The sequence below is a fragment of the Sciurus vulgaris genome (assembly GCF_902686455.1).
Source record: "Sciurus vulgaris genome assembly, chromosome: 4".
Classification (NCBI taxonomy): domain Eukaryota; kingdom Metazoa; phylum Chordata; class Mammalia; order Rodentia; family Sciuridae; genus Sciurus; species Sciurus vulgaris.
The window spans coordinates 176,655,341-176,666,564 of NC_136464.1; the positions used below are offsets into that span (position 1 = coordinate 176,655,341).

Sequence of the window (11,224 nt, forward strand, 5' to 3'; positions counted from 1 at the left end):
TCACACAAGCTAATCAGAAAGTGTCAGCAGGGACCATACTACTCCTCCAGTATTGAAATCCCCCCGGCAAGGTACCCCACATTTGCTCAAAAGGGAGAAGTCCTAACTTAGACACAACCATTTCAAGTGTCTGGCAGGGCTTACAGAGTGCACTTCCTGTCTCAGTTCTCTGTGTGCACTCTATAACCCCGGAAGCAAGGAGTACATGAAGGCGGCTGTTTTAGCACACAAGACAGCACACGGAGCCTCAGCACTCCTCACACATGTGAGACATCACAGGCAGGCGACACTTACGCACTCGGTGTGCACCGGATGGACGGCAAACAGCAGCGCTGCCAGCAGGGACGCTCTGGGGGCCAGGTGCACCCTCCGGCCTTTACTGGTGTACTGCAGGCCACCAAATAACACGGAGAAGACGTCCACCATGAGGATGGAGATGCCACCATGCAGGAGGAGGTTGACCACATGAAAACCCACGGGGTGGAAGCCGCCTGACAGATAGTAGTTAATCCTGCAGCAAACGCAGACGCTCGTGTTAGAAGTGCAGCCACAGTCTGAAGGAGAAGCGTGTGTGAGTGAGACTCTGCCTTGCTGGTAAAAATAGCACCAAGCTGATAACAGGCTAAGAAGCCTGAAGAAACAGTGTGGATGTGATTGACCACAGAGGGGAAAATGGAGAAATGAATGTGTCCAAGGGGAGTGGGGCTGAAGACACCTGGAGAGGAAGATCAAAGGGACAGCTAGACAGTTCTTTAAGTGCAAAAAAAGGACGCACTGGATTCCCTGTTGACGTGACATTCCACACATCACTCAGGGCTGCCTCTGGGTTTCAAATGGTCATGGAACTTGCTTATCCACAAAGCAGCTCCTCACAGCATGCCAACCGGCCTTCCTCAAAGACACACCTCGCGGTCGGTGACTCCCACTTTTGAGGGTTTCTCAAACGCTGGTGGATCCGATACGCGACTCCCAGGCTTCTCTGAGAGACCTACACTAAGGTATTCAATGCACCTGAGAAACAGTAGGAACCAGAACCTTTGAGAGGTGACCGACTCCATTTAACACAACAGTCCTCTGAAGGGAAGTTGTTTCTAAGTTTCATTTTTGTTTTGCATATTGACTTTGTCATGGTAGGAAGATTACCATTTTTTGCTATTATTGTGAAAAAAGTCATGATGTCATTAGATGCCTGTGTTGCTCTGACATATTATCACACAGCCCCCTTGGTGCTGAACAATCAGCAAGGGTGCAATGTTCAAGAACTGAGAAAACCATGGAAGTCTTCATCAAATTGTGCCTCGTCTATGCACAGGGACCACGCTAATCTCCGTTCTGTGCTGCTGATGATTCCTCGGGCACGTTCCCTCAACCTCCTACGCTGGAGTTAGCATGTACTTCTGGGACTGTGTGAGTGGCTTCTACCTCCACAGGAACCACCGCCTGGACTCCTGAATGCTGGGAACCTGTGACAAAGCCATGTGCAGTGTCAAGTGCAAGGCCTGGTGACCCACCCACCGCTGCTGTCACAGCTCACCTGAAAGTCAGAACCGTGAGAGGCCGGTAGGACTTGTGGCTGGTGTTGCTGCTCAGTCTGCTGCCCCAGAAGTCATGATGCCACAGGTCTCCCAGGGGTGTGTCGGCTTGGAGGTCCTGCAGGGACACCCAGGGGGCATTCTGGTCAAAGAAGTCACGATTCCTCCCACACCAAAGCCCTCATCGAGCCCTCTTCCTCAAAGGCCCTCTGAGCTCCCAACTCTGCCCACTACCTCCCCTCTCTCCAGTCAGCCCTGGGCCAAGCCCCACCCTCTCTCACCTATGGTGCTGTTGGGCCTCCCAGGGGGCTGCTGTGCCCTCTGATGTCTTCTCTGAGTCGAGCATTTCAAAATGCACCTCAGCTCACCCCACTGCTGTGGGTTTAAAGTCCTGCCACAGCTTCGAATGCTCCTGGTGGGGTGGGCTCCTGCCGACCGTGGCAGGCCCATCTGGCTGACTCTCAGCTCCTGCCCCAAAGGACGTGCCATGCAGTACTCCCTTGGATGGTCACCCTTAACTCTTCACAGCCTAACTCCTTTGGGATCCATCTCTCAGGCACCAAGCTCTGACCTTCCTAAGTGGATCCCACTGCCTTCTGAGTCTGGGGCCATTTCCCACCTGTCCCTACAGGGTCTGGCATACAGGTAACTTATAATACTGTTTATACCACTAGGCTTGAGCTCAGGACCTGGGGTGTATCTAAGTTTAACTAAGTTTATTTACGTATACAGAAGGTGGTTAATATATGCTATATAAATGGACCACTTTGCTAAATAAGATCACTATATCATCCCGTATCTAGTAAATAAGGTAATTTACCAAATCTATCCCACTTGACTCACGAGTGTTGGTAAACACAATTTTAAAAAATTTCCACTTTGATCACGGATTAAACAGACTGTGAAATCAGGAAAAAATCCTTTCCCTATAACTTTTAAAGATCATGAAATATTAAAAAAAAACCTTTCGATCTTACTACAGCTAACTTGATTTGGTACTATATTAAATAAGCTTAAAACACATCTTTTTCACATTTAAAATATGAAACTAAATGGTGTGAAGGGAAAACAAGGCTGTGGAATAAGTAGCAAATCTGACTGATTTTCTCTTTAAAGCAAAATTCAACAGGAACGTTCTGGGGGCTCAGCACATTCTAATTTCCAGGCCTCAAGTTCCTAATTTCCAGCTGTACCCCGAGTTCAGTACTGGTTACTTTAGTGTTTGCCCACACAAAGGGAACAGCTAGACGCAGAGTGGGTCACCTGACACCCATGGTATGGATGGCTTTCCCTTCCGCTGGGGTCAGCCTCAGGGCCTTACACACATAAGCCACCCCATCCCAGGAGCCGGGTAGACATTTTGTGAGGACCATGGAATCCGCCTGCTTTCCTAGGGAACTGGAGACTAAACTCCTATATTGTGACCAAAGTGCTTGTTCAGTTGTGAAGGCGCTGGGTGGAGGATCTCACCCTCCCTTTGAACAGGAAATGAACACCACTGAAGCTCTAAATATTTGATTAGGCGTAGCCTCCACACAGCAGGGTGTGCAGCAGAAAGGTTAATTTTCCTTATGATTTATGGAAACAATGGATTATATCTGAAATTTCTCCTAACTCCACTGTCTCAAAAAAGATCATTGCCACAAGGAACAAAACGGTAACTCAAGACTGCAAGGAAGCTTCTGGAAAAGTCTTCAACACCACTGGACCCACCAAAGCCTGTTTCCCATCACTCAGATGCAGGGTCAAGGAGCGCAGGCATGCCTTCCATTCAGTGGGAAGGAGAAAGAAGGGCTGGTAAGTTAACACAGGAGCACAGGGTGAAGCTCCAGAAAACACTGCCCAGACCATGCTCAGCAGAGCCTCCTCCCCTCACAGAAGGAAAGGGGGTCACATCCCCACCACACAGCTCACGCTGACTGAACTCGTCTGACACCAGTTCTGAATGAACTCTTCACATACCCAAGAATCAAACTCACCAAAATGAAAAGTGGAATTTAAAAAAATCACGTTGAATCCTTGCTAGAAAAGCAATTCTGTGGCTAGAAAGCCATTAATCTGACAGTCACATAGAACTCCTCACTTCTTTCATATGTGGTTTAAAAAAAAAAAAAAAAGAATCAAAATTAAATCATCTGTAGTAACTGCCAGGTGAACTTGAAGAAATCACAGGCAAAGAACTTGAATTAAAAAGCAAACATCAACAAAGCTCCAGTTAAGTGCCACTGAAATGGAGAGAATTAATTATAGTACTGTGCTACAAATAAAATGCCTTCAAATCAGCCATGCGTTTCCCCCACAGAAGACAGGCTTGTCCTTCGACATATTCCATATGAAAACGGCTTTTCTTCACCTGGTGAATCCGTAACCCCATCTTTTGAGAGCATTCCACTACCATGCTGCAGAGTTCCTACAGCTGCCCGTTCTGGAGGTGGGCCGCGAGTTCCTTCACATCCTGGCCACTGTTCCAGTCACACACTCCCTGTTGAGCAAGACTGCCTGCCACACAGGTTCCGCCTCCTGCCATTTCCAGGGTCTTTCTCCTTCAGGTCGTCCCTGCCTGAGTTTCTTACTCTGATTTTAACTTCTTTGAATATTTTCCTTCCCTTCCCACACACCAATTTGTTCTTCTCTCGCTCTGATTAGGGAGTGAAAAAGAATTCCATTTTCCCTGCACTGACACAGTATACCGGGTGAGCAAGACTGCCTGGGATTCTGCAAGTTCAGCAAATCAAAGCCTCCACACACGGGATGGGCAGGAAGTGCCAGTCCTGGGGGCATGCTGCTTTCACTCCACAGCTGGGGGCAGGCTGTCCTCACACTCAGTGCAGGACGGGCCGTGCAGGGAGCTCCCTGACTGACACTGGCGAACCTTCTGGCCAATGACCAGACCTACCCATCAGTGCAGCAAGATTTTCTTTCTTTTCTGAATAGTTGTGGAAATTTTTCAAAATACCCGAAGTACTCCTGAGGCAATACCCTGGCCTTAGGAGAAGGCTCTCTCTCATTCACATGTGGACTTGGGGCCTGACGAGGTTAGCAGGGGTTGCAGAACTTGCCGCTAGCAATCAAAGAGACACTCGATTAAAGAGATGATATAAATAAATAAATGGAAAGATGGAAAATCCACAGCACAACCAGGGCTCAGGCAAACACTTAATCCAAGTTTAATAAAGAATCCAACACCATCTTAGATGATTCCTTAGACACAGGCAGGTGCTTACCATGTTTCCCAGAAAAGAATTAAGCTACAAACCTTATTGTTAACGATAGCTTCCGAGTCGTCAAAGACAAAATCTCCATCATAGCTCCGTGCAAAACACAGGAGGGAAACACATCCCACTACTAACTTAGCCCAGAAAGGGGGAAGGACAGAAGATGGGATGATGTGATCCAAATCGGCGTCCAGCTCGGCCATTTTGAAAACTGCAGGCTACCAGCCTCCTGCTCCAGCATGATGCTGGTTAGAAATCTGCAAGAAAAACAACATTGCATAGATATTCACCAGCGCACTGTTGGGAGGGCATCTGCAGTAGACAGAGTTACCTTGAGCAAGTAAGAGCCAGACGGTCATCTATGCCATAATTTTGCAGGATGTGGTTTTCTAACAAGAGTGGGCAGGAAAGTCATGGGTGACAGCCAGTTTCTTGGACCCTACCATGACCTATGGAATTGGAAGCCCTTTGATTTCTGATGCTGAGTGTGTTACCCTTGACGAAACACTGATTTAATGCAGGTCTGTATTTATCACCACCACCAGGCAAATCATTTTTTAAAAGTCACTGAGCAGTTTACAAAGCTTAAAAAGAATTAACATCAGCTTCAACCAATCAAAAAAAAAAAAAAAAAAAAACCCCAGTAACTGTTGATTATAGGGTCTTGGCACATTTTGTTGTGTGGAGGGGTAGTATGGTATTCAAAACATGACCGAACTCCGAAACAGCTTATCATCTATTTATAGAACTTAGATACATATGCCAATTAGATGAAAATCTGAGAGGGAAATCACGAGGCAGGGCACACAATTGACTGATTGATCGATTGACTGCTGGATTAGTGGTTCACGCAGAGAGAGGGAACTGACTGCTTGGGGACAATACTTTGTCCTAGAAAGGAATGAGTTGTGTTCCAAAGAAGGGAGACAGTTCTACATGAGAATATGACTTTCAATACTGCTAAGAGTCAAGATAAAAAGGTATACTTCTCTTGAACTTTCTCTTCAAACAGGCAAATGTTTGTACCCACGCCTTGCCATTGAGAATTTGTGTGGCCTCATGCGTGTCCCTGACTTCTCTGAATCTACTTCCTGCGGTACTCTGCAAAACATGAGAACTTTCCGGCAGTAAGAGTTGCCTTGGAAGTGGCCCAAACAAATGTCAAACTACCCACAAATCACATTTATCTGTCCCCATGCCTACTATGCCCTCAATAGGTGCTTTCTTTAGATTTGCCAGGATCACGTCTGGGTCTGTTTCCTCACCTGTAAAGTGGGGGTGACCTCATACAGTTGTTGTGAGGGTTTTAATGTATTCTCAGGGGAGGTTAGGCATTATTATTATACTTTCTTTCATGCAGGTGAAAGCCCAGGGTGGACTGATTTTTCCCTGGAAAACCCCCTTTAGTTGGCTTACTGGACCCAAGGCTCTTGTCCTCCCTGCACAGATAGGCCCCATTCCTTTCACAGAGATGAAAAGAGAATCCCAGCCCGACTGTAAAAGCAGCTTGGGTGTTGATTCCAGATCTCCAAGTGTATATTCTAGATTACAGAATCAACAAGTCAACCCAACAGGAATCTGAGTTTTCAGGCATCTTTTCTGCAGTCTTCTGATGGAGTGAAAGTGGAGGAAGATCAACAGGGAGGAGGACACAAGGGTCAACGGCAGCACTGGCCCTCTCCAGGGGTTAAAGGAGGTTCTAGATCTGCACTCTAGAGATGAAAGATCATATCTTGCTCACTGCTTGTCCCTTGAGTCCTGTCACCTGATGTAATGCAGGAAGTACTGGGGGAATATTCCAGGTACAATCTGCTGCCTCTTCTTCTTATTCAATGAAAGGATAAACAATTGCTCAAATCCAAATTACGGTTCCAAATACAATTCAAGTCACCAAGCAGGCTCTGACCGCTGTTTACATTTCAGCTAAAAAAATTACTTCTGATATATATATTGTGTGTAAAAACATATAAATAATATGGAGAAAGCTAGGAGAGATATTGAACACTTAGGAAGATACCATGAAGTCATGAGGAGGGAATAAAAATGGTCTTTGATTTATACGATTACTATGGAGGCCGAGGGTGATGGCAGCACACACCTATACTCCCAGCTACCCAGGAGTCTGTGCAGGATGAGCACAAGTTTGAGGTCAGGTTAGGCAGCTTATTGAGACCCTGTTTAAAAATAAAAAAACAAAAAAAAAACTGGGGATGTAGCTCAGTGGTAGAGCACCCTTGGGATCAATGCCCTCACCAAAAATAAGTGTGGAAGAAAAAAATTTATAGCAATCTGAAATGCACAATAGAGTTGAGAGCTGAGAAAAGTCACACAACTCATTCTGATGTTATCCACTATAGCCACAAATATTTCAATATTACTACACAAAAGTTTGATATGAGGTTTAAATGGTCTTAAAGGAAGGCTATGATGGAAGAGAAACTCTATGCTCCTATATTGGCTACCACGCCTCCCTGTTGATCTCCAATTGTTCATAACAGACACATCATTTTGGTACTCAAGCAACACCCTGGTTGTACATAGGGCAGACTGTGGGTTTCAACATCTGGAGTGCCCTGGTGGACCAGGCCCCAACCCTTGGGATGCCACAGGATGGCTGAGTCATTTCAGAATGACCTCCTCTTCTTCTCTTGTAGGGATACCCTGGAAAGTCTGTGCCTCCTTCCTCTACCCTCTCTGGGTTACTCTCAGCCCTGGCTAGATCTGGTCTCTTCATGGAAACATCCCTGCATTTTCCTCAGGGAACTCATCCTCCTCAGTTTCCAAGGTCCCCACTTCTTTGATTCCACTGAAAATATTCAAATGCTCCTTTCATTTAAGGAATTTACTGTTCGCTTGTACAGTGGAATAGTTCAGAAAATGCCTTTCATTAGCAAATGCAAATGCCAAAAAACAACAACAACAACAAAAAAAAAAACAAAAAAAAAACACCTACAATGTTAGAAACCCATGTGAAGTTCTGAGAGTCCACTCCAGTCCAGTGGTTGAGAGCAAAGACTCTGGAGACAGGCAGTTCTGGACTTGCTGGCTGTGTGACCTTGAGCTACTTAGTCTTCCTAAGGATCAGTTTCCTCAGCACAGCAGGGAACCACTACTTTCTTCTGAGGCTGTGGTAAAGATTAAATGAGATAGTGTAAGCAAGGAGCTAGCTCCCATTATTGATATTATTTTGGAGAGATTAGTTCCTGGTGTCCAGTCCTTGGCTGCCCGTCTTGGGAACACCCATTTTGCCATTAGTTGTTACTCCAACCAGGGCCAACAGCAATCTCCCAGGCAACCAGGTACAATTGAGAAAGCGGTACCCTTTTTTGTGGTAGATCCAAGGCACACAGGTTCCCTGGATAGGTGTCTTTGTGTCCTGCACAACCACAGAGGGACCCTCATTCCAACTCTCCTTCCTCCAAAATGAAATGACCTTTGTTCTGCAGTGAGGCTGGGCACTCAGGTAAAAGAAGTGGTGCCCACCTGAGGTGGCAGAGATGGGGAACCAGCTTCCTCCATGCTATTTTATACCCATGTCCTGAAGTAGTAAGGGACAGTGTTTTTCTCTTGATGGCCCTGAGCTGCAGTGCCCTATTATGCTTTTTCAGGTGATGTCCTGCCTGGGAGCCTTGGCACCTCAGTCACAGCTGGAAGGAACAGATAGGGGCCTCTATCTGTTCAGACAGATGTGTGCCTCAGTCCAGTTGTAGCAGCAACAAGGCCAGTACTCTAATTCCTGTGCCTGTTTTAACTGGCTCAGCAGCAGTTGAATTTGAAACAAATCAGATCTTTTTATCCTCAATTTCTCGAACTTCTAAAATCAAGCTTCTATATTTGGGGGGTTAAAAAAATTATTAACCAATCATCAGTGAAAAGGTCTTTTTAGATTTCAAACGGAGATTCCCAAAAAACAAATGTCACTGAGCTGTGTACCACGGGGATCTAGTGACAGCTGACACAGCATACTGGACTGCAGTAAACAGAATGGAGAGACCAAACCTAAATGATTTACTCTAGAAAAAGAGCAGCAGTCACCCACCGAAGAATATGCTTCCACATGCATGGCCTCTGTGTGGTCTTTCTACCTCATCTGACAACAATCCATCCACACAGCCAGCAGCCCTCTGCCAGGCTGAGACGGGACACTGCCTCTGGAAATCAGACTGAAGAATAGGATGGTTTCTGACCCACCACTCAGTTGCTTGGCAGTAGCCTGGAGAACGGACCTGTCCCTCTTCAACCCAGGGTGCCTCAAGGTAAGGAGGCCGGTCATCTCCACTGCCCTCCCGCATGCAGTGCCCAACCAAATGCTATTGAAAGTATGTCCTGTTGTGATTGTGCTCCTATTTCTTAATTCAGTGATGCGCGAGAGCCACAGCTGCTTATAGTAGATTCACATTCACAGTTACTGTCCCAGAAAGTTTCCAGTTTGCTAGCTTGTAGCCATTTTCCCATCTAAGTGGGCCAGCGTCACTGCCCCACCTCCACCTAGGACACGCCAGTTTGGTGGAGGATGTAGGGAGAAGGGACAGGGACGGGATCCAGTCAACCCTTACTATAATCGTTCCTCAAGGAATTCTCCCCATCCATCTGCTCCCAGTAAAAAGCAAAGTATGGATGACTCACAGTGGCTAGATCGGTCCTCTAACTCCTCCTTTCTTTTGTGTAGGTTAAAAAAAGAAAGAAAACACACACAGCCCACAGTCACAACATCAACAAGACCAGACGCCCCGTGGAGTTCGCAGGAGGTGAGGCGGTGGCTGCACCACCTGCTCGGCTTCCCCAACTCCTAGCCCACGCCGGGAAGTGGCAGCTCGGTGGCTCCAGGCGCCCCGGCCGGTGGCACCCGCTCTCCTGCTCCTTGGCTCCGCAGACGCGTGCGGAGTAGCTGGCACTCCCGGCGCTGCGGGAGAGCCGCCTCGAAACCCGGGGCAGGCGGCCAGGCGGCCCGGCTGTGCCCAGCCATCACATGCGCCGCGGCCAGCTGGCGGCCAGGCGCGCGGCCCCGTGGCCAGGTGGCCGCTCCGCCCAGTGCGCTCCGGGCCGAGAGAGCGCCAGTGCGGCTGGAGCAGGCAGGGTCTGGCGTAGTGACCTCGGCCCTGGAGAGGAGCGCAGGAGCCTGAGCCCGCAGCGCGGGCAGCGGGGCGCGCACCCTCCACCCCGCGCCCTTTGTCCTGGGTGCTGCTTCACCGGGCGCACGGCGTCCGGGGCCCGCGTTCCGGGTCCCGGAGCCAACTCCTCCCGCAGCGCCGCAGCTAGGCTGGGCGCCGCCCCCGGCTCGGCCGCCACGCGGGGCTTGCGGCTCGGCTGCAGCGGGGAGCCTGCGCCCGCTCCGCGCCCAACTCCGCTCTCCCCGAGGCGCTCTCGGCCCTTCAGGGGCCGCCCCGCGCGTTACCTGCAAGGAGCCCGAGCGGCGGCCGCATCTCCCTCCCGCGCGCGGAAACTCCGGCGGCTCGCGGCGCCCGCCCGCAGCCTGCAGGGGAGGGGCCACCCTCGCGCCGCCCCCCGCCGCGCCCCCCGCACCCGCGCGGCGCCGCGCCGCCCGCAGCTCCCCACGCGCGGGCGCTCCCGCTCACACACCCGCCTCGGCCCGGCGCCTCCTCCCTGCCATTGGCTGCGTCTCCCGTCACTCACATGCCGAAGCCCGGTCTCTCTTCAGTTCATTGGTGGGTGCGTGGGTGACGTCGAGCCAGAGGGCTCTGGGCGGTGGCGGACGAGGCGCAGGGACAGACAGACTCCACTGGAGAGGAGGAAGCGGGTCTCTGGGAGCCCGACCCGGGCGGGGCGGGGTCGGGGAGGGGCGGCCTCGGCGTGGCCCGGGGAGGCGGGCCGCGGGGGCCAGGGCGGGGCCTTGCTTGCTGGTGGGCTGGAGGCTGTTTCTGACCTGTTTCGCGCAGTCGGCGGAGGGACTGCAGATCGTCGCAGGACAGCTCGAACTCCAGAGTTCTTCCTGTCGGGGAGGAGTTGAAAACGTGTGTGTCTCCACTTTCTGCCTCTCGGAGCAGAACAGTAACCGTCCTTCCTCCCAAGGCCCTGCCGCCGCGCGCCTCACCTGGCAAGGCCACCAAACAGGCGTACACGCACCAAGTCACTGCCCACTTTGTCCTAAACCTCCCCTCCTGAGTGCCACTCCACCCTCACACCCCATTCTTAGTAGACGTCTTCGCTGCCAGCTCCAAGAAAAAGAAAAAAAAAAAAGCTGGGCATGATGGAGCATGCTTGTAATTCCAGGGATTCCGGAGGCTGGGCAGGAGGATCGCAAGTTCGAGACCAGCCTGGCAAACTTTGGACCCCGTCTCAAAATAAAAATAAAACAAAAAAAATATAAAGGGCCGGGGATGTAGCTCAGTAGAAGAGATTCCCCTGGGTTTAATCCCCAGTCCTGAAAAAGGCGGGGCGGGTGGGGGGCAGGAAGGAACCTCCCACTTTCCACCACCAAACCCACACACACTTTCAGGTTCCCTTTTCCCAGTGTCA

At 49.9% G+C, this 11,224-nt stretch overlaps 1 protein-coding gene across 6 annotated transcripts in view; it reads right to left on the minus strand.

Moving 5' to 3' along the window:
- Positions 1-10,905, minus strand: part of TMTC4 (transmembrane O-mannosyltransferase targeting cadherins 4) — a 60,193-nt gene extending 49,288 nt beyond the window's left edge. The window contains exons 1-6 of one of the 6 annotated variants that reach the window (XM_079138610.1): positions 10,632-10,905; positions 10,382-10,487; positions 7,701-7,872; positions 4,789-5,004; positions 1,535-1,650; positions 295-511 (exon numbers count right to left, since the gene is read on the minus strand). In XM_079138610.1, coding sequence (XP_078994736.1) covers positions 295-511; positions 1,535-1,650; positions 4,789-4,950 — 495 coding nt within the window. In that variant the 5' untranslated portion in view covers positions 4,951-5,004; positions 7,701-7,872; positions 10,382-10,487; positions 10,632-10,905. The other 5 variants (XM_079138611.1, XM_079138612.1, XM_079138614.1 and 2 more) reach the window with 5 other exon arrangements.
- Positions 10,906-11,224: the final 319 nt, after the last annotated feature.